We start from the raw sequence: 27976 nt of genomic DNA, 5'->3' as shown, positions 1-27976 counted from the left end.
TCTTCGGAAGAAGGGTACTACAACTGAAGTATTCAGGGTCCAAAACAAATGATTGATGGGTCATATCGTGCATGTTTTACAAATAGCGAGTGTGATTTCAAGAGTCCGTCGCCATATATCCAATGGCACATGTTGTTAGTCAAATATGTAAAGTAACAAAAGAAAAAATCATTTACGTTATTCTATTTCTTTATTTTCTATATAATACATCCATCCGACTTTCAAGTTTCAAAACATTAACAGTTTTCATATAAACCACATGTTACACTTTTCTAAATCCAAATTGCATAGTTATACCGATCATATATGACCATATTTGGACTGTTTAAAGCACCATGTGTAATGTAACCTCAAACCGTTACGTTATTCCGCTTAAATATCAGTGATGTTATAAAACACAGAGCAAACAAATCACACAATTATGTACAAACGTTCGTATATTCGTTTAAAGAAGAATGACTTTTTGTTATGAGATGTTGATGAACTTAAGTTATCTATGATGTTATCTTAACATGTGTTTTGTTATTTGTGTCATATATCATAACGTTCCTGCACTTAATCAGAATCTTTTTGTGAATTTTATACATTAATTAATTTTCACACGATACTTAAATAGATTCTACTAATGTCTTTCACTTAAGTGTTGAGAAGGTTTCTAGATGATTTTGGGTTCTCTTCTTCTTCCTATGTTGGGCCATTCTGTCCATTTTCTTAGACTACAGATATAAGGAGGCAGAACGCCAGCATCAAAGATGAAAGAACTGCGGTTCCAGCCTCACTAGAAGCTGAAAACAAGAATTAGATTATTCAGATAAAACTCACTCTTTCCCTCAACATTAAGTATATCATTGCTTGTCCAATAAAATGTTTTCATTTGATGTTGCTGTTTACATGTATTCGTATAACTGACACTTTAATATGGACGCAACTCTCTTTCTTTGACTTATCTGATATTAATGTACAGATTTCGTTTTCATTTAATAAGAATAAGTAGTTTAATGATATAATGTCAAATTGATTTGTTTTTACATATTTTAAATTTGTCCTTCCATGTGAATTTTATATCTTACAAAAGAAAAGTGAAGCTACAGACTAATGATATTTACATTGCAATTCAATGTAAAATGTGAAAATTGCCATACACTTTGTTTGACCTTTGTATAATATAAAGTGTACGCTCAAGTCATCAATTTACCAGTTTCAAATTTACCTGTGTTGAAAGTCATCAATTGTGGTCAATTTTCATAATACTTATACTGTACATTCTTTAAATAAAATATTTACTTACTGCACATAACGCTGGTACTGTCATACGAATAACCTGCGGAACATTCACAGGAAGGACACGTGGAACATTCTGCGTTTGTCATGCACTGGTCGGCTGTGCAGGCTTGACCATCACCTGAAGAAAATAGATTCGTATTTGTAATGCAATTGTGTAATATTTTAAAATTGCTATTTATTAAGTGAGCCTTAATGATTGATAAACGACCAAGTGATATGTGAACTTTGTTTTGTTATAGAAATATTTAAATACGTTAGTGGTATTAAGATGAACTGATGACTTTGTCATAGGAAAATGACCCTAAGTTTATCTATTAGGTCATAAAACCAAGTGTAAATCTAGTTTGTATAAAAACCTGTTTTAAACACTATTTGAAACTTATGAAACACAGTCCTTACCCTTTTTGCATGTCTTTGTGGATGCAGCCATATCACACACGAGGGTTGCGGCGCAATCAGAATGCGTATCACACGACTTATCAATACCTGAAAGTATTTAATTAGAACGGATAAAAGTCTGCTTATCAAGGTTCTGAAAATTTAAGTCCTTTTTTTCTTTTTCTACAGGTACAGGTTGGTTGTATTGTCTCTTTCTTACAGATATTGTTGCGATGTTAAGATGTAAAGATGACACCAGAGAAACAAAAATGTCTTGAAATGCTATTAATTAAGCTATAAACATTTTAAGTGACTTAAATATAAAGGGTCAAAAGTGCTTTGCTACGGCAGGTTGTATTCGATTTTTGATACTCTCTGCAGTCGGATTGCGCCTAGTCTAGTTAATTCCCACCGTAAACAATGTCTTAGATCAAAACGTGGTTTAAATGACCCAATTTTAATAACTTAATAATAAGTATTTTAACTTTAACCCAACACATGTATAGCGAGCTTCAAATAACTACCGAGTATCGAACTAAACAAATGTGATATGAAACCTGTCATTGTATTAACACTACATGTTATGCTCCTTAAATACGTGTATTGTACCTCCTACACAGAGAGAAATTGTCTTGGTGTATCCCGTGGAGCAGGTACATGTAGTTCCTGTACACCCGCTGTTTCCGACACAGTTGGTAGTGTCACTCCCGCAGTTTGCTAGAGCTATATTAAAAGCATTCATTAAGTATTCATAATGTCTGAAGTATGATTACACACATTTAGATATGAAAAGCTTGCTAACTTTGTTTTAAAAGCAACAAGTTCATAATTAAGGATTATATTATAATTGATATCGTACATTTAGATTTACAGTAATTTCGTGTCAGTAAATGAGGCAGTAATTGCTTCTATCAGAGATAGTTAAATACAGAGGTTTTACTAATCAAAACAAATGTGCTGTAAAAAACGTTTAGTTAATTATTATTAAAACTGAATTTCGTAATAAGTATGACATCATACTTTTCCTGCATTTTGGTTCTGTAAGGGTGAGGTCACACACAAGGCCTGTACCACAGTTGGCATCGGTGGTGCAACTTCCACCGGCATCTACGTAAAATTGTGCAATATTATCAGTTTATAAATGAGCATGATGTTTTCAATAAAACTTGGAAAACTACAGAAACATGCCTAGTTTATACTATAACAATGTCCTTTTTGGGAAAAGTTTGGTGAAAGAGCAAATGTATAGACTCTGAAATATGTAATATATTTACTTTATACATGTACACGAGTATAAACATGTGTTGAGGGTAAATGTTATATGAAGAATCTATGATTATATTTAGTTGCACTACTAGGGGTAACATTGTAAAAACTTGATTATATTCAACAAAGTTCATATCTCTACACATATTTCTTCGGATAACTCTCGTTTCTCAGCCGATTAGAATCGCAGCATTGTGGAAAATATACGAGTTTTACCCTGTTGACAAAGAGTAGCTGCATCTGCGAGATAGCCGGAGCTGCATTCACAAACAGTATTGGTAGTGCCGGTACAAGCAGCATTTGCCACGCACTTGTCTGTATTTCCGGTGCAGATTCCTCCCACCTCTAGAAGCACATATTGTTACAATAATTATAACAATACTAATTTACTTATCATCTTATGCAAAAAAAACTTTTACAATATACTTTTTAGCTTTTTTTATCAACAAATGAGGTACATTTGAGTATGCCTTGACTAGAATCAGATACACCGATATTCGTTTAAATCGAGAGACTAACTGATAATAAATACGTACTTAAGTTGCATTTGCCAGCTGTGTCACAAACGACATCCGTATTCGTTACATCACATTCAGCTGTAGCCGTGCAAGTAGAACCCAAGTCTTAAAGTTAAAAAGAAACACACAAATTTTCATTTATTTCAAACTCCAAGACCATAGTTAAATAAGATACAACGCAAGAACCAGAAAAGGTAAAATCGGTTATACATATAGATGTACAATCCTTTTGCGATTGTATAGATAAATATATACCCTTTCACATTTGGAAAGGCTATGATTGTAAAAGAAAGCAGTTTAAGTTTTAATATACTTTAAGCAGTCAATTCGCGAGCAATCATAGTTGGTCAATATGTGTATGCAAAGTATTCATATACCATATTAATTTCCACAGTAGCTGTAAGAGAAAAGGTCTTGTACTTTGTGTAAGTCCCATGAAAATGCAAATTATTTCTTGTTTTATGTAAGGGGGATATATTTGAAAGCCTCTATACATATGATATTCAACAGTTTCGTTGTATTGTTATAATTGCTCATGAGTGTATTTTAATTAAATCACTTGCAATACTAAGCCTGACACTCATTTACAGTGTATTCAATAATCTGTGTTGTATCATTAATGTAGCTCTTAAAACTGTTCTAGTATAATAATGTATTACACATGACATTGGTGTAACCATAAAACATATTCTCACCTTCATTCAAGTACCAGTATGCTTCTATTTATACACCTTATAGAGTGACGATTAATACTACATATGCGTTTCCCGTCCGGATAAATACTTCGACCACAGGGCAGGTAAGGAAACCAGTATTGATGCTTACCGTGTACCTTAGCTATGCAGCGTGCCCGAGAGTGGGTCTTTTCGATCTTGACCGGAAATACATGGTTGTTTTTATTTTTAGCAAATTTTAATTTGTTATTTTGGGTTAAAACTGACGTTTGACGCAAGTTTGTTCATTTCATCAAATAGCGCGTGTGACGTTGCTCACTGACGTCATGATGTGCAATAATCTCTGTTTAATATTGACGTCAAACAAAACCCATAAACCATCGCTTCTAAAGATGATTCATTTCTGCTTTGTTATTATTTGTTATTTTTATGATGGGTAATCAGTTGCGCTCAATTACAATGTCATAAATAAGCTTTCTTGAAATATGTAAAAAAGAAATAAGAAGTGGCACGTTGTTGCGCGTGAGTCATCTGACATAGTGTTTCCGGTCCCGATAGAAAAGTCCAACCCTTAAGCACGTGCAAATCTGCGAGTGTACCATTTGTGTAAATATTGTCGTTTATTTAACATTTCATCAATAGGCGAGTGCGACGTTGTTTAACTGACGCGTATTAACTTCAATTCAGTGTTGTCGTCAAAAAGATCACCTTAAACTGAGATTTTGACGGCTATTTTTTTTCATTTTTGAATAAAAGTATTGAATTATTTATATTAAATTACGCTTTATGTATATGTCATAATGTTATTTTCATGAATCAAATACTTAAAGAAATAAGAATTGGCGCGTTGTTGCTCGGTTTAGCTGGTATGGGGTTGACAAATTAAAATGTCCAGCAAGCCAAATTCCAACGGAAACGCCTACTGGTTTGTTAGAAAAAAATCCAGCAAGGCCAAATTCACCAGAAATGCCTGTCAGTTGTACAGTAAATGCTCATCTGATATTTAAACGTATTGCATTTCGTAGTATAATTATTTAAATGCATTACAGTCGCGTTTGTCTTTTGTGTCCGTACCGTTTTTTTTTCATTTTTCATTTCAGAGAATTTATCGCTTATTGGAGTATTTGTTTTCATTATGGTAATGAAATTCTCTTTCTAACGTAGGGAACGCAATCTTTTCAGATCAAAGGCTGGTGAATTTATTGTATCATTTTTGATAGGGTAAAGTTTGTGTTCGCCTACATATCAATAACCATATTGGAACGGTAGCAAGTGAAGTGGAATGGAACCGTAACCGTTCTATAACTACCGTGTGTCCAAATTACAACGCTATTCATTCATATTGCACGCTAGTTATTGAACGTTGTCCTTGACAACCATGGTACAAAACCGTTACGTCACCCGAAGCCCTCGCGATTCAAACTATACACGTGTATGATCTCAATAACTCAGGTTATTATGACAAATGTTGTGTTCACGTACCTCCCAAGCACGTTGTGTTGCCATCATTTGCAATATATCCATTCATACACGCACAGTTTGTTGAGCACTCGGCATATGAAGGGCAACCGCCGGCGACGGTACAGGCCTGTCCAATTTCTATTGAGTAATAATTACAAGGACAACGTAAGTATAACTAATACGATGTTTACATAATTTTATAATTCCATGAAAGCCATGAATTTCTATATAACGTCATCTGATAAGGAAAGCAGCGTATTTAACCATGCCAGCGATTGTAATTTTGGCCACATTTGAGGGATTTAGCAGCCAAAGGCTGGATTTGTCACAGTCCTACAAAGTGATTTACCTCCTATGCAAAGGTTGTTAACGGCAGTATAACCAGTATCGCAATCGCACGTGCTGTTGCAAATTGAATGAGACATGCAGTGCGTTGAGACACTGCTGCAATCAGCTGAATCCCCTATAAAACAAAAAAACAACAAATAATTTGTGTAGTAACATGAGCAAAAACTGAAATGTTTTAAACGGTATATATTTTTTATTATTCATTTGCCTTCCTTGCAATTAGAGAGAGATACACTGACTCATTACTTTGGGTGACATGTTTATAGAAAGTCAATATTAAAATGTAATGGTTTTGCTACAACACTGAAAATGTTATGATATAAAATTACGAACCTAGTTTGCAGACCGGGGAGTCGATGGTCGTATCACACACGGTGCCCGCGATGTTGCTCTCACATTCAGATGTAGCTGTGCATGATTGACCGAGTGCTTGCAAAGGGAAGAGTGTCATAAGTTTAATATCCTTCTTGCTTTACTGTTATTTATTGTGAAACCATGTAAGATCTAATCGAGTCAAACCAAAAAGCTCTTAATTATTCAAGCTATTTATTGTGCCCAATCCTCCTTTAAATAAACAAGAAGAGATTAATACCCCGTTTACGTGATGTTAACCCCAGGGCCATTTGTGCATGTAAACGAAAACAACCATGGAGGTAAATTACACCTCAATTGGAAGGAATCATGTAAACGGTATATAATGTGTTCTACCTTTCTTGCAGTATTTTGTTGATGTATCTGCTGAGTGCGTGGTAGTCGTGCAGGTACAAACGTTCGTGCTACAGGCCGAGTTGGATACACAGTCGTTTTGGTTGTTTGTACAGTCACCTCCGGCACCTAATCAACAATCAATTGAACATTTACGACTGATTCATTGTTTGTTTCATGTTAATATCCTTAACTATTAATAAAGTTCGTTTACTAGTAATAAAAGGCACATCTTAACAATTCATAAGTCAGTCAACCTAGAGCATTAGGTTTTGTAATGTCTTGTACTTTTTGTTAATCACAGACCTTACCTTTTGTGTGATCAACATTATCAGTGCGTACATGTATTCTTAGAGCCGTTGACTTTCATGTGCTTAAACAAACTGAGGTTCTTACCTACTTTACATACTGGCGCTGACAATGTTAGGTCACAAACTATATTCGCGTTGGTCGAAGTATTGCAATCACCGTCGCTAGCGCATGTTGTTCCGATATCTTAAAAGATAATAGATTTATTGGAACTTACATCCATCGATATTTCATTATTAAAGTTAAAAAAGTCAGTCATGATGTGTTTAAACATGACGTCATCTGCGAAAATCAGTCGTGTTAATGTTATCACGTAAACAACAAAAAACATTTAATCAATGCATACGTAAACAAAACAATTTAAAAAGAAGAAATCATAATTATGAAAAAAACTGATTGTAGGAAAAAATGAAGTAATAATTCTTTAAAACATTATGGTTTGATATCTTACGCCTAAATATCATTTTATAGCATCATAATACGATCAATATTTTTCCGTCTTTTAACGGCTTCTCAGAGTTTATTTCCGGGGAATAAACCTGTCTGAATGCGATTACCCACATTCTGTTCTTAACTACATTGTACATATGGATATTATCGGTAGCCGGCCGAAGCAAAATCTAAACACAAGTATACAATACATGTATTTATTGGATTCAGTACGCGTTCATTTTGCAACTATTTGCGGTTTCTGCTTTTCTCGCCAATATCAAAATATAGATCAATTGCGTTATATTACGAAAAACGCAGCGTTTCCAAACTTTATTAACCGCATAACATAGACTGAAGAATCATTACGGCGCTACTTTTAGCAAGCTGATCAATATGCAGAACGCAGTCCGTAGCAATTAGAGCAGATTGCTTTCTATGTATTTTCGATGTAAATGTTAATGTAAATTAGGTCGTTGACCAACGCAGTTCTAACCGCGATGGGGTTGATACGCCCATGTGCGCATTAATTCGTTAAAAGTTAAAAATGTTATGTCGATCTGCCGATACGATTTCTGGGATACGGTTATAAAAGTATGCAGGCCTTGCGGCCTACAGCCTAAAAACTCGTGTTGTCGCATACATTTTAATGTATTAAAGCAATGTTTATTAAAACTGAATTATGATGTTATATTGAGAATCGAGCATGATGTCTGTACGGAAAAACGTTTTTTTGAGGGGTTTTTTAACTTTATATTTGTCCACCGTTAAACCACATGTTTTAACATATCTCCGTTAGTTTAGAAACCAGCATGAATTAATTATAAAATCTTGAACTTGTCTGTAAAGAGAAGCGATATATAAACAGAACATTGGTTGGTTGACACAATATTAGTTAACAATAACCGTTTACTCATTTTACATATTCAACAAACATCAAATTCTAGACGTCGTGTGACATACTAATATACAGAAGTAGAAAGCATGACGTACGAGTTAAATCTATTTTAAGAATAACGGGGCTTGTGGTACGAAATCCTTCTATCGTAGCAATATTCATGAAGTATTTAAATTTCAAGGCGATCAAATACAATAGGGTCATCAACTTCGATGCTTTTTCAATTATTCAAAAGATAAACTAAAATCATTCGTCTCCAATTCGTTGCCATATTTTGTTCAACGTATATTTGTGCTGAAAGGCATTACTAAAGAGTCGAATTAAACTAATATTCAGGGTGACGAATCACGTGACTTTATCGGGGTTCTCACATGTGTCACAGCGGTTCAAAACCGATGTAAACAAGCAAGAAAGTGACAGTTATTTATAAATAACCTTTTTGAGAGAAAAGATGGGAAAATATTTCTTAGCCTATAAAAGACTATACTATTTTCTGCTTCTACAAGTGTGAAATATTTTGGATTTACTTGTAATATAACGATGGAATCCTTGGCCAGTATTTCGAATCGACAGGATTTTGTAGAACGATGCAACGCTGTTTGCACCGTGAGTCTTTGTTTTCTATACATTTCTTAGTAATAAGTAATATTTAAGATCTCAAACATGTGTTAATATGTTGATTTTATTCATTTCATTCATTAAACGAATTGTTTGTAAAAATTATTTTAGTTCTTTTAATGAATATCGATATTTCAAGAGAGGCCGGTGTTAACGTGATTTTAATATTTGCTGTTGTTAACGTGAATTCTTCTCATAACATGCCCTTATATGTTTCACCAAATGTTGACAAAAGATGGATAAATTTAATTGATGCAGTGATGAGTACATTCAAATGGAAGACAAGATATACTCCAGCCAACTCAGTTCCATGTACATCCCCTGGTAAAAGAAAGTCAACAGTGAAGAAATGATTGGACTACGTTTTAATGTATAATAAATCATTAAACTATTAAATAAAAGAAATAGTGATTACATGTTTTGCAGGTTGGATCCATTGTATTTGTATATGACGTCATTATAAACTACTTATTTATTTTTTCATGATATAAGAAAAACCCTTTGTGTGAAATGATTCAAAACGTCGCAAAAATAATGTAAACATTAGTAGTATAAAAATAGGTGGAGCGATCTTTATAAAATAAAGATTTGGCTCCTTTTGCTGGGGAGCGATCTTTGCTTTTTGCTATCGTATATGGTCTATGGGAAATAACTCGTACAATGGAGTACATAGGTGTATACAAGAGTGATGTACCTGTGAACTATGGGTTCCCGGCTTAGTGTGTCATATGAAGATTAGGTGTGGAAATGGAAATGATTTTATCAGTTGTTTTAATATGAATTACACTATGTATAATATTTTAGAACACCAACATTGTATAATTTTGTTGTAGTGTATTTCTGGTGGGAGGAATCTTACCTTTTAGCGCCTTTATAATTAAGCATAGCTTACAACACGTTCGCGCATATCCATTGTCCGTACTTGTATTAAGTTTTACAGATGAAAGTTTAGTAAAGTGTATACAATGTTTGTTTAATAATATACCAGAGCTTACACTATCCCCGTTTACGTAGACTTTAGAAAAATGCCATATTATACCTATTCCCCGCGTTTGACGCAGGAAAAAATGCTAGATACAACAAGGCATTGTTTCCTTTTCCTCTCACGATTTTCTTTTTCCTATCCGAATTAAGGTCTCCGGATTTCACTTATATTTATTGCTAAGATGATTACTTAATTATCCGAAAATATTTGCTTTATTTCGAGACAAGCAATGTTAAATTGAGGTCAATCCAATACATTCTTCAGTCACGTATTGTATTTTAAATTTTGTAGTATGTTCACTTAATTACTCCTTTGGCGCACAAAAATAGTTTTATCCGAAGTTTAAGCCATTGTAGGTCACTCGATTTTACCATCATTTACTACAAGATCTTGCGATGTATTACCGATATTTCTTCTTATCATTTTTACGCAAGTACTATCAGATTGATTTAAACCGCTTCAAGCCTTTTGTATTCTTTTATCATTTAATAATTTTAGTTTTTAAACCTAAATAAGCGATCACGAAAGGTAACTGACTAGAGAAGCAGTCAATAGTTACATTGGCGTTTGATTTGAATTGACAATTTCCTACTGAGTGATATCCCTTTTCGAGCAGAGAAAATCTGTGACACCGCGTAAGACAACTAACTTGAATTGAGCTTATTATCGGTTTATTTTTGATAAATAAACATGTTGCGTGTATTAATGTAATATTGTACTTAAGTTTTACGAAATAACTTTTTACATTTAATAAATGTATCAGAAAATTTACTGTCTGTTTCTGTGATTTTCAATTAATCTTAATATGCAAATCATTTTGCAGTTTTAGCTCTTGTCCTTTTACTTATAGGTTCTTGTTTTTTTCGGAGTCTTCTTCCACCCTATCAATGCGTATGTACCTCAAATACAACAGCAGACAGGAGGGATTGACGAGGACTTAGGAGGTATGGAGGAGTGACGAGGAGGCTTTAATGAGTTTCTAGTAGTGTTTTCCAAGCATTTGAGAAACGTGAGGGTTGCATTGTGCCCATTCCTTTAACAAATATACTTGTGTCGAATTAAAGTCAGTGTATGGCGAAATACCGTTGACAGATCTGCATTTATAATGGAACCAAACGAGAACGAAATTCGTCTATATTCGTGCCTTAAATGTAGGTACTTTTTCTTTTCCTGGAGGAATCTGTTGCACCATTTACGAGTATGGCATACCTGCGCGTATTATTCCTACACATGTATATGCTGCGAGCAAACGTTTCAGGATCGGAAAATATTTTTGTTGCATTTGAAAAAAAGACTTGGTACAAACCCGCGCGGTTAATGATGCTACTATAAAATCAAGTGTCATGAAGTTTTCAACCTCAGTGAGTGTTTGGATGACAAGTAGTCAAGTCGTACATTATTGGTAAAAAAATGGATCTATTGGATACACGAAAATATAAGATGAGGAGTAAATTAAAAAGCAGTGCCTCTCGAAACAGACATGAGCCTCTCTCCAAAATGTATATACGGATGGTTCTCCCGGCTGAACAGACGACAGCTATCGCCAAAAGCATGCTTGACCGTCAGTCGAAACCTAAAGGGACTTGGATTGACTTGGAATTACAAAGAATGAAAGAAGCCAGCAAAAAACGAAAGGGCAAAGTGCTCAGTGCGGGTGTTATCGGTAATAAGGGCAACAAGAAACCTAGAAAGGTGGCACCATCTAGACAGAAAACGCCGAGACAAACTTCAGAAAAGTCCGAAAACATCGTTACCATCGGGCAGGTATAAAGCTGAATGTTTCACTCACTCTCCTCCTCATTAGCGCTTAAGGATTTTGTTGCGATGCACCAGTGTGATATTTGTTTGAAAAATTTCGGAAGACGCGGTAATATGTTGCGACATAAAAGGTCTGTGCATTCAAACGAAGATTCGGATGAAGACGCTATGTCTGACGTTACTGACCAAGAGGATATTTTTGGATCTGTTGATGAAAACGAGTCTGAAAACAGCGACGACGACATGTCTGTAACCTCGGAGAACTCTTCGGGTATTGATCCTTGGCAAGAGGTTGTCCATGAGGCTTTTCAAGAGTGTCAATCGCAGTACGAGGAGGAAGTGCGTGAACTTATGCAGGATGATACCGACCTTAGTGAAAGCGAAGCCAAGAAGGATGTCTTTGAGAATATGCGAGGTACTTACAGAAAGGCCCTGATGAATAGTCTTGGGGCAAAGCTGATGTGGTTTGACTCTATCAAGCGAGATACCATCTATAAAACCATAAAGAAAACAGTTAATCAACTTAAAGACACCGAGGACTACGACGAACAGGAAGCCGTAAAGTACGCCATCCTTAAGCGGAGATTTCTGTTCGATAAGGTCTTGGACAGTTACGACGTTCCTCAGTTGGATGCAGAGCAAGAGGAAGAAACAAAACAGTGAAAATCATTTAAAGATACTTTCGATCGGACTAGAGTGCTTTGGGAATTTATTTGTTTTCAATCCTTACACAATGCAGAATACAGACGCCATTTAATTCCATAACACAATTGTATCTGATAGTTTTGCAACACTTACTTGTTTTTAAGTAAAATAAATGTCTTTAATGATGTAAAATAAAATGTCTTATAATACGAAACGGAGTTGTTGTTGTGTGTTTTAGTTGTAGTTTTATTTATGTTTTAAGCGTTTTCCATATAGAAACAAGACAAATGTTGATGCTGGGTATCAACGACGCCGCCAGATCAGTTAAAAATAATAATGATTGCATTAAAATATTATGTTGATATTGTATTCAGTCATATAGTTTGTAAAAAAGGTGTGCTTAAAATTAAACATCTCAACTGTCCAAATAATGAACTCATTTCATTGTACTGAGCATAAGGTTTAAAACTACAATTACTACCAAATTTAATCAAGTAAGTTTTTTATCTGGTTACAATTCATACATATTACATAAGTAATATTCTCGATGACATTTTATTACCCAGCTTGTATGTCTAAAGGACTGGTTACGTTCTATTTTTATGCCTATGTTATATGCGTTTACTAACACATTCATTGTGTATGTCATCTGCAACAGTGCAAATCCATCTTCGCCTTTAATATCTGCAACACTATATCTATAATATGCGTTTAAGTCTGCGCCCGTAACCAGACTGCTGTAAATGTGCCTTTTCGACTGGTGTTTCGAGTTCTTTTTCAATCCTAGTTTGACTATTGTTATCAATTTTAAAATAAAGCGAACTGTGCTGATTATATCCTTGTACAACATTGCTTGCCATTTTTTTGGTGAAAAATATAGAGAGCTAATAGCGAGAAATGTCTATAATACTTCCGACCATCGTGAATTAAAACTCTGCTAGCAATCAAGCGATCTCCGTCTGATTGTTTCAATCGAACACATCCATGCTATTTGATAAACTCAACGCTCACATATTTTTTGTTGTATTTTATACCTGTTCTTATAATACTGATACTGCATATTTTCTTAGATCTTACTTGAAGATAAAAAATATCAAGTTACCTTCTGTTTTGGTTTTCTGATTTTCCTAAAGGTATAGAATGGACACGTCTAAAGAAAAGGGTAAACCAATCAGGTCTCGCTTACAGATCACATAACCCTACATGGGGGGGGGGGGGTACCTAAATGTAAAGAATGGAGAAGCCTAAAAAAGAGGTCAACCAATCAGGTCTCGCTTACAGTTAACATGATCCTACATGTTCCCATATGAAATTTTCGTCGGCCCGGAACTACGTTGACTAATTACATGTAAATTGAATCCAATGAATAATTAAGAACATAGAATGTATGCAATTTAAGTTAAATATGTTGTGCTGCTCTAACGAGGTCATCCTTACAGACATATTGATATAAATATATAGTGCTTAAAGATAGATCTAGGGTTCTTCAATACATGTTTCGTGGAATGCATACGTATGACAATACGAAACATCAAGTCTGTTACACGCTTCACGTTTTATATAGTTCAATATAGCGTATTATAGTCAGGTGTGGCTATACAGAAAAGATGTGCTCTGTTGAACCCTTCTTTATCTTTATAAGTCCGCCATCTTTATTTATTTCCTTCCAACGGGAAACGAGGCTCTCCCCGAACACTTAAACAAGATCCTGACTCCTTCCTCCATCACTCAGATGGCCTCCTGACCCCCTCCACAAACTTCCTTAGTCACTCCATGGGCCTCCTGATACCCTCCTCAAACCTCCGGAGTCACTCCGAGGGCCTCCTAATACCCTCCTCAAACCTCCGGAGTCACTCCGAGGACCGTCTTACCCTTCCTTGAGCCTCGTTTCCCGTTGGAAGGAAATACATGAACAATGAATGTGTTAGTAAACGCATATAACATAGGCATAAAAATAGAACGTAACCAGTCCTTTAGACATACAAGCTGGGTAATAAAATGTCATCGAGAATATTACTTATGTAATATGTATGAATTGTAACCAGATAAAAAACTTACTTGATTAAATTTGGTAGTAATTGTAGTTTTAAACCTAATGCTCAGTACAATGAAATGAGTTCATTATTTGGACAGTTGAGATGTTTAATTTTAAGCACACCTTTTTTACAAACTATATGACTGAATACAATATCAACATAATATTTTAATGCAATCATTATTATTTTTAACTGATCTGGCGGCGTCGTTGATACCCAGAATCAACATTTGTCTTGTTTCTATATGGAAAACGCTTAAAACATAAATAAAACTACAACTAAAACACACAACAACAACTCCCGTTTCGTATTATAAGACATTTTATTTTACATCATTAAAGACATTTATTTTACTTAAAAACAAGTAAGTGTTGCAAAACTATCAGATACAATTGTGTTATGGAATTAAATGGCGTCTGTATTCTGCATTGTGTAAGGATTGAAAACAAATAAATTCCCAAAGCACTCTAGTCCGAACGAAAGTATCTTTAAATGATTTTCACTGTTTTGTTTCTTCCTCTTGCTCTGCATCCAACTGAGGAACGTCGTAACTGTCCAAGACCTTATCGAACAGAAATCTCCGCTTAAGGATGGCGTACTTTACGGCTTCCTGTTCGTCGTAGTCCTCGGTGTCTTTAAGTTGATTAACTGTTTTCTTTATGGTTTTATAGATGGTATCTCGCTTGATAGAGTCAAACCACATCAGCTTTGCCCCAAGACTATTCATCAGGGCCTTTATGTAAGTACCTCGCATATTCTCAAAGACATCCTTCTTTGCTTCGCTTTCACTAAGGTCGGTATCATCCTGCATAAGTTCACGCACTTCCTCCTCGTACTGCGATTGACACTCTTGAAAAGCCTCATGGACAACCTCTTGCCAAGGATCAATACCCGAAGAGTTCTCCGAGGTTACAGACATGTCGTCGTCGCTGTTTTCAGACTCGTTTTCATCAACAGATCCAAAAATATCCTCTTGGTCAGTAACGTCAGACATAGCGTCTTCATCCGAATCTTCGTTTGAATGCACAGACCTTTTATGTCGCAACATATTATCGCGTCTTCCGAAACTTTTCAAACAAATATCACACTGGTGCATCGCAACAAAATCCTTAAGCGCTAATGAGGAGGAGAGTGAGTGAAACATTCAGCTTTATACCTGCCCGATGGTAACGATGTTTTCGGACTTTTCTGTTTGTCTCGGCGTTTTCTGTCTAGATGGTGCCACCTTTCTAGGTTTTTTGTTGCCCTTATTACCGATAACACCCGCACTGAGCACTTTGCCCTTTCGCTTTTTGCTGGCTTCTTTCATTCTTTGTAATTCCAAGTCAATCCAAGTCCCTTTAGGTTTCGACTGACGGTCAAGCATGCTTTTGGCGATAGCTGTCGTCTGTTCAGCCGGGAGAACCATCCGTATATACATTTTGGAGAGAGGCTCATGTCTGTTTCGAGAGGCACTGCTTTTTAATTTACTCCTCATCTTATATTTTCGTGTATCCAATAGATCCATTTTTTTACCAATAATGTACGACTTGACTACTTGTCATCCAAACACTCACTGAGGTTGAAAACTTCATGACACTTGATTTTATAGTAGCATCATTAACCGCGCGGGTTTGTACCAAGTCTTTTCTTCAAATGCAACAAAAATATTTTCCGATCCTGAAACGTTTGCTCGCAGCATATACATGTGTAGGAATAATACGCGCAGGTATGCCATACTCGTAAATGGTGCAACAGATTCCTCCAGGAAAAGAAAAAGTACCTACATTTAAGGCACGAATATAGACGAATTTCGTTCTCGTTTGGTTCCATTATAAATGCAGATCTGTCAACGGTATTTCGCCATACACTGACTTTAATTCGACACAAGTATATTTGTTAAAGGAATGGGCACAATGCAACCCTCACGTTTCTCAAATGCTTGGAAAACACTACTAGAAACTCATTAAAGCCTCCTCGTCACTCCTCCATACCTCCTAAGTCCTCGTCAATCCCTCCTGTCTGCTGTTGTATTTGAGGTACATACGCATTGATAGGGTGGAAGAAAACTCCGAAAAAAACAAGAACCTATAAGTAAAAGGATAAGAGCTAAAACTGCAAAATGATTTGCATATTAAGATTAATTGAAAATCACAGAAACAGACAGTAAATTTTCTGATACATTTATTAAATGTAAAAAGTTATTTCGTAAAACTTAAGTACAATATTACATTAATACACGCAACATGTTTATTTATCAAAAATAAACCGATAATAAGCTCAATTCAAGTTAGTTGTCTTACGCGGTGTCACAGATTTTCTCTGCTCGAAAAGGGATATCACTCAGTAGGAAATTGTCAATTCAAATCAAACGCCAATGTAACTATTGACTGCTTCTCTAGTCAGTTACCTTTCGTGATCGCTTATTTAGGTTTAAAAACTAAAATTATTAAATGATAAAAGAATACAAAAGGCTTGAAGCGGTTTAAATCAATCTGATAGTACTTGCGTAAAAATGATAAGAAGAAATATCGGTAATACATCGCAAGATCTTGTAGTAAATGATGGTAAAATCGAGTGACCTACAATGGCTTAAACTAGCAACAATCAGTGATTTAAATTAAATCCAGCTTAAACCTTACTGTTTCAGATAGATATAACCATACTTATAACAAAAATGTATACTTTTAATATGTTATGTCAAAGCACATAGAATTTAACAACTCCAGATTATGCAAAAGATCAACATTCGGAAAGTCACTTTTTTCACTTTTCACAAAAAGCTGACCCAAGTTTTTTATTCCACTCTAGAATGTTTTTCCAGTGCACAATTCACTCCTGACTGCTTCTATAACCATCACTGACCTATCCTGTATCTTGTATTGGACCAACCAACTTCTTAGTATGCTGCTAAGATGAATCGAAGTGCGCCGCGCCAAGACAGAGATACCTGAAAATAGGCAAAACATACATATAAGACTTTAATATGGGGAAAAATGTTCATCACATTATATTTTACATTACTTTTATATAAATACATATTAAACTGACCTATCCCGTATCTTGTATTGGACCCGGCAACTTCTTAGTATGCTGCTAAGATGAATCGAAGTGCGCCGCGCCAAGACAGAAATACCTGAAAATAGGCAAAACATACATATAAGACATTTATATGGAAAAAATGTTCATCACATTATATTTTACATTAGTTTTATAAAAATACATATTAAACAGGTTAGTTTCTCAATTATGAAATGATAATGCACTGCAAGAATGATATAATGTCAGGTTAGAAGCTATGAAGTTACCCCATAAACCAACTGTTAATATAATTCTGAACATAAACTAAAGAGTTGTTAGCATGTGTTATTATTTTACATTATCTACAGAAAATAAACCGAAATAGCAAGCATTATTAGCTTTAGAACCAAAGAATGGAATGTGATATTTGTCATTTAGTATGTAAAAAACTGCCTTATGTTTTATTCAAAAATAATTAACTTTTCTTAACTAAAACTCGGAAACTAATCTACTGTTCTAGGCAAGCAACATTTGTTAACATTATAAAGCATCTAAACTTAACAACATGCTACATGCTTTTAGTATTAACTTAACAATGAAACATGAATGCTTTTAGTGTTAACTTAACAATGAAACATGAGTGCCTTTTAATAGTATTAACTTAACAATGAAACATGATTGATGAGGGATGAGATGAGAGTGTTAAACTGGCACCTGAAAATAATAAATGTTAATGGAAAGTTAACACTCTCCCTCAGACACAGAGGATTTCAACTGGAACATGTGCACTGTTAAATGTGTCTTACATATAAATAATGTGGATTATGCCAACACCAGTTTCTATGTCAATATCTGAAAAGCTCAAATAATCTTCATTGAACTTTAAATACTGCTTAAGCTGATCTTTTATAAATAGCAAAATTATTCTACCACAAGCTGCAAATCACCTTGTTTGTAATCCTGACATAAGTTATATGCATAAATAGCATCATCATTGTCATATTTAACATTATACCATTCTCCAAAGCGGGGAACCACTGATATCAGTTGTGATTAGGTCTCGGTCACTCATAATAAAACTCAAATCAAAGTTGAACCAGCCCGAGGCGGACACACTCTGTCACGGAGTCAGTGAGTTTCTTCTGAAAATGAATTGAATACAAATGTACTTATTTTTTAAACAAAACCATTTGTTAACTCAGTTATACACATTACTTTCAGGTTTGACACTGGAACCAATATTTGTGCATGATAAATGAGAAGAAAGCCTTGCCTAAAATTAGTTTTGCTTTTTTTAGATTATATATTTAACATCGATTGCAAAACAAATGTATGAAAAGTACGAACGATTTTGAGTACAGTACGAAAAGGATATCACAAAAATGCATCAATTTATCAGACAAACAAATAAGATTCAATAAATGCATACATGCAATAACTCAATATAACCAACCTGCACCAAACGGCAATATTGTCATCTACCAGATACAAATCGCTGTTGCAATTACGAAGTAATACGCATTAATTTTTGTTTGCAATCGTTCCGGAAACGTCCACATTGGCAAGTGCTCGATTGGCAGGGGAGGTAATTTTATCCATTCTTTACTCCCCTCGCGGTCGCGCACCAATATTGAAAATAACCTAAATTCACATATATTACGGTTAAATACGGTGTAAATGTTACCCATTTTATTTAGAATAATGATCAAACTTCATTAAAACCACAGAAAGATCCGCGTATATGGCCGTTTTCAACAAAATCGCGATTTGTTTAGTTTTCAAACCTTATTCTCCCTACTAAAATTCAGCATTTATATCATATGTAGGTCATATACGCCATATTTGGACTTAATCCCACCCATTTATGCTAATATTTCATTTGGTTAACCTTTCTTTTCTTCGCATTGACGCGTATAAAATATGCTAAATTTCCGGGTCAGGTTTTAGCGAAAACACCGATTGCGCAATAATTGGCTTTGCACATGCGCGGTTGACGCTACTTAAACTTCGGATAAAACTATTTTTGTGCGCCAAAGGAGTAATTAAGTGAACATACTACAAAATTTAAAATACAATACGTGACTGAAGAATGTATTGGATTGACCTCAATTTAACATTGCTTGTCTCGAAATAAAGCAAATATTTTCGGATAATTAAGTAATCATCTTAGCAATAAATATAAGTGAAATCCGGAGACCTTAATTCGGATAGGAAAAAGAAAATCGTGAGAGGAAAAGGAAACAATGCCTTGTTGTATCTAGCATTTTTTCCTGCGTCAAACGCGGGGAATAGGTATAATATGGCATTTTTCTAAAGTCTACGTAAACGGGGATAGTGTAAGCTCTGGTATGTTATTAAACAAACATTGTATACACTTTACTAAACTTTCATCTGTAAAACTTAATACAAGTACGGACAATGGATATGCGCGAACGTGTTGTAAGCTATGCTTAATTATAAAGGCGCTAAAAGGTAAGACTCCTCCCACCAGAAATACACTACAACAAAATTATACAATGTTGGTGTTCTAAAATATTATACATAGTGTATTTCATATTAAAACAACTGATAAAATCATTTCCATTTCCACACCTAATCTTCATATGACACACTAAGCCGGGAACCCATAGTTCACAGGTACATCACTCTTGTATACACCTATGTACTCCATTGTACGAGTTATTTCCCATAGACCATATACGATAGCAAAAAGCAAAGATCGCTCCCCAGCAAAAGGAGCCAAATCTTTATTTTATAAAGATCGCTCCACCTATTTTTATACTACTAACATTCAACCATTTTAAGTAATGGATGTAATGGATGCAATAACAATTTCTTTGATATATGTCTGTGTATTACATAAGTAAAGCCATGTTGTTGTTTATATAAATATAATCATATACCATTGTTGTTTGACATTACTTATTATAGGAATTGTAAATGTGATTTATTATTTGTAAAAGATTTGACAATGTGACGGTATTAAAGTAACTGTGCACCAGATGATCAAATTGCACGAAAAAAAAAGAAAATTGTCGAAAACTGACATAAACTTGGAATTAATGTGTACAATGCATTGAAACTTACTAACTGAAGTACCACATTGTTAACAATTTATTTCAGTTCAGCAATTATTTCGTATTTTTTCCATTAAAAAGGATTACTGGGTATATCTACCTAGTAGATTTCTTTTCTTATGCGTGACTAGCTAGTCGATGTTATCACGTGATATTACCAAGTTAGGTTTATAGCTTAAATATACCATTCGATTGAAGTAAGCCTTCGTAGCACAGTGGATACAACACTAGTTTGCAGTTTTGGCAACACGGGTTCAAACCCGGTCCCCCGCACATTTTTTTTTACATTTTGGTACTTCTTTTACTATTATGATATCAAAGCGTAACACATTCTATTAAATAATTGTCCTGAGATTCCTTACAGAATAAAACTTTTTTGATGCCAATGTGGTGCACAGTCCCTTTAAATATGTTAAAGCTTTTTTAAGAAAATCGTATAGATATTAAGAAAGATTGCCAAATTTATAGTCATTGGCAAAAGTTATTATAGATATATTACAATAACTAGGATTTTATGATGCATGGTTATTTCAAAGTGTTGGTGATTTTAATATATATTTAAAGTGAACTGAAACAGAGACTAAAATGTATATGTACAAAAGTTGTTTGCTGAATTTATTAATTCAGCTACTGCCAAAACGTGTGTTTTGTTCACTGACTGTAAGTTACAACCACTTTTATGTGCTGTTAATAATGTTAAATTTAGGAAAGCATTGACGAGACATAGACTTTCGTCACACAGGTAAGAAATTGAGGTACCGGCACAAACCTAAACGTATATCTGAATTTGAAAGGAAAAGTCAAGTTTGCCATAAAATAGTAGATGAGTTTCATTTCTTGTTTGAATGTACTTTATTTAGGTATTGAAGAAGACAATACAATACATACATAAAAACTATTTAAATAAACCAAATATAACCACATTTGTTGAACTTTTATAAATACCAATAAAACTATTCAAAGGAAATTAGCAATGTTTATCCACAAAACTTTTTAATTTCGAGTACCTGTTGTACATATAAAGATGTTAGATAACTCATTTAAATGATATTTGTAACCACTGTCACCTCACTATGGTTATATCATACTGTATGTGTACTGTCTATGTTTAATTTGTGTTTCGAATGTACCTTGTTAGTAAAGATAAGTATACGTGTAATAATGTATATTGTGACCTACGATCGATTGATAGAAATGCATTTAATTATATATACAAATTTTGAATTTTGGTGTATGTTCATGGGCCTAAGGCCTTTATGCATTTGAATAGACTATGAAACTTTATTTTCACAACTCGACGCTTGTGATTCCACTTAAGTTGTCTGGTTGGTGATATTTTCTTCTATGGCATTAAAGCTACCAATTTCTCTCTCTCCTTTTCTCTCCCCCTCCCCAGATAAGTAGACTTAAATATTTGGCCACGCTGGACATCCTTATCGTGCTCATAGCTACAAAACTTTTTGATGAAATATACAAAAGAGTGTTTTCTACAACAATTTTCCCACAAATTAAAATTTTTAGATATGTAAGAGGAAATAACAATCAAGTGTTTCTAGTAAGGATAGGAAATTATCTAAGTATTATTTGAAAAGTGAAAACTTTTTAACCTTGTTTCCGCATAACACGCTATACTCGGGTTGGGGATGAACCTTTGGACACGAAAGGCCATGCCAGATACAAATTATCATCTTACGAGGGAAGGTAGTCAATTTCGTTGTCAGTGCTTCTTATTATTTCTTGATTTCTAATGGATAAAGATATTTTGACCATTTTCGAAGCATGGAATTTAACTGGAGCGTGGGCAGTTTTATGATTAACCTTTAGGAATGGCGTTTTTGTTATTTAATTGTTATTGCTATTTGTCGTTTATTGGGTGTTGAATTTCTTTAATTTTGGAACGTACATGAAACGGGTTTGGCTGAAGTGAATTTTGCCTTCCATTTTAGTGTATCTATTACTTCATCCATTTAATTTATCCATATTTGTAAACATTTGGTGAAACTGCAGAGGGACGCTGAATATTTGGAAGTTTCAAATCGATCAAATTGGTGTAAATTCATACCATGAATAAGAGCTTTAGGTTGTATAAATTCTCGTCAAAAATGAGAGGGCAATACAAACTATAAAATAGAATAAACTGAGCATGTTATGATAAGTTTGTTAAGGATACCGACTTAACATAGTCAGCTTTATTTAGATGGGAAGAAGTTTACGTTAACGACAGCACATATCACTATCACGTTTACAACAGCCCTTCATGAAAATTCGATATTTATTGAAAAAACTAAAACTACATTTAACGGACAATTCGTTTTATGAGAGTAATGAACAAAACTTACTTTTAAACGCATGTCTGATATCTTAAGTATTACAAATGACTGAAAATATGTAAAAAAACAAAGAATCACGGTGCAAACAGCGTAGCATCGTTCTACAAAATCCTGTCGATTCGAAATTTTGGCCAAGGATTCCATCGTTAAAATACAAGTAAATCCAAAATATTTCACACTTGTAGAAGCAGAAAATAACATAGTCTTTTATAGGCTAAGAAATATTTTCCCATCTTTTCTCTCAAAAAGGTTATTTAGAAATAACTGTCACTTTCTTGCTTGTTTACATCGGTTTTGAACCGCTGTGACACATGTGAGAACCCCGATAAAGTCACGTGATTCGTCACCCTGAATATTAGTTTAATTCGACTCTTTAGTAATGCCTTTCAGCACATGTATACGTTGAACAAAATATGGCAACGAATTGGAGACGAATGATTTTAGTTTATCTTTTGAATAATTGAAAAAGCATCGAAGTTGATGACCCTATTGTATTTGATCGCCTTGAAATTTAAATACTTCATGAATAATGCTACGATAGAAGGATTTCGTACCACAAGCCCCGTTATTCTTAAAATAGATTTAACTCGTACGTCATGCTTTCTACTTCTGTATATTAGTATGTCACACGACGTCTAGAATTTGATGTTTGTTGAATATGTAAAATGAGTAAACGGTTATTGTTAACTTATATTGTGTCAACCAACCAATGTTCTGTTTATATATCGCTTCTCTTTACAGACAAGTTCAAGATTTTATAATTAATTCATGCTGGTTTCTAAACTAACGGAGATATGTTAAAACATGTGGTTTAACGGTGGACAAATATAAAGTTAAAAAAACCCACAAAAACGTTTTTCCGTACAGACATCATGCTCGATTCTCAATATAACATCATAATTCAGTTTTAATAAACATTGCTTAAATACATTAAAATGTATGCGACAACACGAGTTTTTAGGCTGTAGGCGGTTTTGAACCGCTGTGACACATGTGAGAACCCCGTTGAAGTCACGTGATTCCTCACCCTGATATTGCTTACTTTTGAACATGTGCAAACTATTCTAATTAAAGATGAGATACAATTTCATGTATTAAACGTCATCAGATATATAACTATACAGGAAGTACTCTTTATTTAAACAGGAGTAGAATTCAATTATATTTCCTCGTCAAATACGAGCAAAGTTCTATATATTATTAAAAATATCAAAATTCCAATTATCTGCAGTATTTATGTAATCAAATATAAATCGAGACATTTTTTTATTTGAAATAGAACAAACCGGAACTGAGTGATTAAAACGTAAAATGAGAAAATGTATCTCACCCGCTTTGCATTCTCTACTGACTGCAGTGTATCCTGAAGTGCATTTACACATCGCATTCACGCACGTGGCTTGTGGGTTTTCACAGGAACAATCCGTGTCTTTCGTGCAGGTACCGTTCAGTGCAACTATAGATTTAAATATATGCAATGAATAATATATATATATATATATATATATATATATATATATATATATATATATATATATATATATATATATATATATATATAATGAAGCCCGTGATAAACAAATTAGTTTACATATAATTTAAACATTAATGACCAAATTTCCATTGACAAGCGATTCTAAGTCAAACGCTTCATGAGGTGAAATATCATGTTTAATGTACGTGGACCCATAAATAACACTAAAAGAGATAAAAAATACAGTTGTTTTCGTTGTGTGGTCATTATTTAATATATAAGCTATTGATGATGCTTTTTATTATGAAACTCAATGATCATACAGTTTTAAACCTTTTATTTACAAAATTAATTTACGAAAATATGTCTAGAATTTATATTATGTTCCTGTTTTACGTTTTTTCATCTCAGCAAATATGGGGAAATACACGGGCAAGTCGTCACCCTTTACAAAGATAATAGAATAAATTTTTTTTTAAAAAAATGCCAGTTATCACAAGTTACAGTTACCACATCATATTTTTACTAAAAATGCTAATAAAAAAAACTAAAAAATGATTTAAAAAAATAACGGGCGGGGGCGTGGTGTGTCAAAACAACGCAACCTGCTCTGTGCCCGAAGGTGAAAGATCTCGACGAACGCATCGGCCCATATTTCCCTTCGTTTGCTGACTGGGCGGTCCTTATAATGGCATGTGTTATTTTTCAAGGAACTCTCACAATGGCGCCATTTTATAACACTATTAGTCACATTCGGAACTCTTCGGCCATTTTTATCGGAAACAACTTCGGATGTACTTTACATACTTAGAAATGTTTAAGTCCGCTGCAAGTAGACCGCGTAGTAATTTTATTTAGCAGTTAAATTTAATGACTTAACTCTTGGGAATTTTAATTATGTTTGCAATTATACACTTCACTGGCAATCAATTTAAATTTGATCAATTAAGACAAGCTAAAACCTTACATTTAATTAATGATATAATTTCTAAAATTTACGAACTACTTCAACTGATGTACCTGTATACATCCGAGGTTGTTTACGATAAAAATGGCCAAGGAGTTCCGAATGTATTAGTCAATATCGACCTTTTGTAGATCCCACTACAACATTTAGGCAGTGTTTTATTCGAGTTTTGGTTCCGCAACTTCAAATTGCATATTCTAGTTCCGTCCATGATATTCCCATCCGTTTATGTATACCATACCACATATTAATTGAATACACAAAAATATGCATCAGAGAACAAATCGTATAAATTACAGTAAAATATACTAACCTGCGTTTAATGTCCCAACTAAAGCACACAACAGAACCAGTAGTCCAAGCAGTCTTGTATCCGTCTGTTATTGAAAAAAGTTAGCTGTCATAATAAGACATGTACGTGATTTAAGACTTAGTTTTAAAAAGACCGTTTGTTTCATTTTAAATTCGCCGAGGTTTAAATAATTTAGAACGCAAGTAATTTCACTTAAGCAACAATGTTTGGCTAACAATTGATTATAAATTTAATGATATTTTGTATTAGCTGCATGTTTACCTTTATATTAACGATAGACTCGACGAAGAATATATTTTTAACAAGAATTATGTATTTAACAAAATAACGCCTAAGAGTTAAAAGTATGCTTTTTTAAATTATAATGCTTTGAACTTCATTTCCTATTGTTTATTAGTTTATTTGGTCAAGGTTTTATTCGTTTACATGAAATAATTGTTTGATCAAATATCCTCTTTGCTAGTTTTGTTTTTGTTTGACTTAATTAGTTATCGATGAATATTTATATGAGTTTCTTAAAAAAGGCACAATGGTCAACGAAGTTTGTATGCACAACAAATTTGTCATTTAAATTCCAAAATTGTTGAGTAGATTTAGAAGACATAAATGGATTGTATGCTTGCAATTTTAATAATGCGATCCTAAATTCAACAGAAAATTATCCTTTTCAATAATATTCGTCGATAATTTTTCATGTAATCTGAAGAAGCATATTAATATTTTTCAAAAATACAAACTTAAATATGTTTTAGACCAAGTCAATGAACGAAGACCCAAATCTTGTTCTGTGCACTTACTAGTCACCAATTAATTTATAAGCAGCTGACCGAATAGAAATCGCATACGGTTTGACATTTCTTCTCGAATCTTTCAAAATCTAAATCCTTTAACATTGTAGATGAACTGCCTCAATTTAATCTTTGTTTTACTCCCCATGGTTAAGTATGATTTGTTTACATTTTCTTTAATATCATACATTAGAAAAAATGTTGTTTAAACCAATGCATGCGAACGGATAGAAATACCTGACCTGAGCCTGAGACGAGACTTTCCGTGCTAAAAAAACAAACGTCAAGCTTATCACCAAACAAATGCTGTTTCGTTGACCTTCCAAAGCGGTAATCCCAAAATTTATTAATACACAAGTATTGGTGCATGTAGTCTGTTATTGCTGTATTTTGGCGTACTGTGTATCTCGTTAAATTGTGTTATGCCTTATCATTGCTTTGTGTTACGTAGTATTGTATAACATTCAAACCAAATCCACACTTTTAAAAGCTGTGTAATAATATGTTTTTACAAATATAGTATAAGATTCTATTTAAAGTTTCAATTGCTGTTTTGTGGACCCTAACAAAGATGTCCTTTACCTTACATTTTGTTATAATACTTTTTATGTTTTCCTGAATGAAAGCCATTTTTATCATTTAGTTGTACATGTATTATTTTAATTCCAATATACGTCATGATGCTAAAATTTGCATTTTCCCTGTAAATTTTTTTATAATAATACATTCGTAATTATAAATGTTATGAAATTATTTTTTTCTGATATATTTTAATGAAATTAAATTTTAGATTAAGGGTATTATTTTTCAAATTTTATTTTCAACACGGCATCTTGCTTTTGACAATTTACAAACATGGTATACATAAAGATATGGCCAAGTCATGACAGCGGTTGAGTAACGATAAGTTTTGTTTTATATAAAAAATGTTTTAAATATCTATTCATAATACATTTTAAAAACATAAATGACGACTTAAAATTATAAAAATAATCATTTTAAATGAATCCTTTAAAAAAATAATTCCACATGAGCAATTTTAAGCTTATATATCCTTTTTATAAAACATGTGTTATTCCAACACAATTGAAAAACACTTTCCGAACGCAGCTTCAACTAACCATGGCTTCCTCTATACCAGATTTAACACCACAACTTTCTGTTCTCCGGCGGACTGGTCGTCTGCAGGATAGTAGTAGATTTTATACCCTTTCAATGTCATAGAAATAAAAACCATGGAGTCCCTGAATTACAAAATGTAAGACCCGTTTAAGAAAAAAAAATTTTGAACAAAAAGTCCCTTAACTTTGAGCTATTGTTCGTTTGTGCTGTATCGACGCGTTATCGACTACGGGTAAATATCACCATCTTTGCAACAGCAATCGATATTCTGCAGCCATGTGCCACCCGTTTCCTATGTGTCATCCGCTATGGTGTCTGATTTCAACTAACTTTGTTAATGTTATTTCAACATGTCTCGTTTCCTTTGACAACGAGTTTGCATGGGATTCTTGCAACGCTGTAATGTTAGGCAATGTTTTGCTCACAGCGTAAATCGCCATTGCTCCATGTGCTTGGAACGAGACTAGACTTTATCATTTACAAAAAAAGGAAATATGGAGTTTTCAGATCACAGATTATTGAAACTATCTGGCATTAGAATTTCTTTTCAGTTTGAAAAATGTTTCGGCATTTTAAGAAATTTAGAATGATAA

At 33.8% G+C, this 27976-nt stretch overlaps 1 protein-coding gene and 1 long non-coding RNA gene across 2 annotated transcripts; both read right to left on the bottom strand.

Moving 5' to 3' along the window:
* Nucleotides 1–177: 177 nt before the first annotated feature.
* LOC128236621 (prion-like-(Q/N-rich) domain-bearing protein 25) lies at nt 178–27461 on the bottom strand. Its single transcript, XM_052951599.1, has 15 exons — nt 27383–27461; nt 25474–25537; nt 24050–24175; nt 7031–7129; nt 6638–6763; nt 6263–6358; nt 5931–6044; nt 5603–5719; nt 3465–3551; nt 3145–3273; nt 2683–2769; nt 2272–2385; nt 1684–1770; nt 1289–1402; nt 178–785 (listed from the first exon to the last, which is right to left on the bottom strand). The coding sequence occupies exons 1-15, from the start codon at nt 27383–27385 to the stop codon at nt 712–714; spliced, it is 1437 nt and encodes a 478-aa protein (XP_052807559.1). The 5' UTR covers nt 27386–27461; the 3' UTR covers nt 178–711.
* LOC128236622 (uncharacterized) lies at nt 16463–19535 on the bottom strand. The gene is made up of 4 exons (XR_008261396.1): nt 18766–19535; nt 18328–18454; nt 17343–17427; nt 16463–17241 (listed from the first exon to the last, which is right to left on the bottom strand). It is a non-coding gene; the product is annotated as an uncharacterized LOC128236622 (long non-coding RNA).
* Nucleotides 27462–27976: the final 515 nt, after the last annotated feature.

The sequence above is a fragment of the Mya arenaria genome, chromosome 6 (assembly GCF_026914265.1).
Source record: "Mya arenaria isolate MELC-2E11 chromosome 6, ASM2691426v1".
Classification (NCBI taxonomy): Eukaryota; Metazoa; Mollusca; class Bivalvia; order Myida; family Myidae; genus Mya; species Mya arenaria.
This window is presented reverse-complemented; position numbering and strand designations above follow the sequence as displayed.

Excerpts from the sequence above, each read along its gene's own strand:
- LOC128236621 (XM_052951599.1), bottom strand. Across the intron at positions 6,045-6,262 it reads CTCCCCGGTCTGCAAACTAG|GGGATTCAGCTGATTGCAGC; the intron begins GTTCGTAATTTT and ends TTTGTTTTATAG. Across the intron at positions 2,386-2,682 it reads AGAACCAAAATGCAGGAAAA|CTCTAGCAAACTGCGGGAGT; the intron begins GTATGATGTCAT and ends CTTTTAATATAG.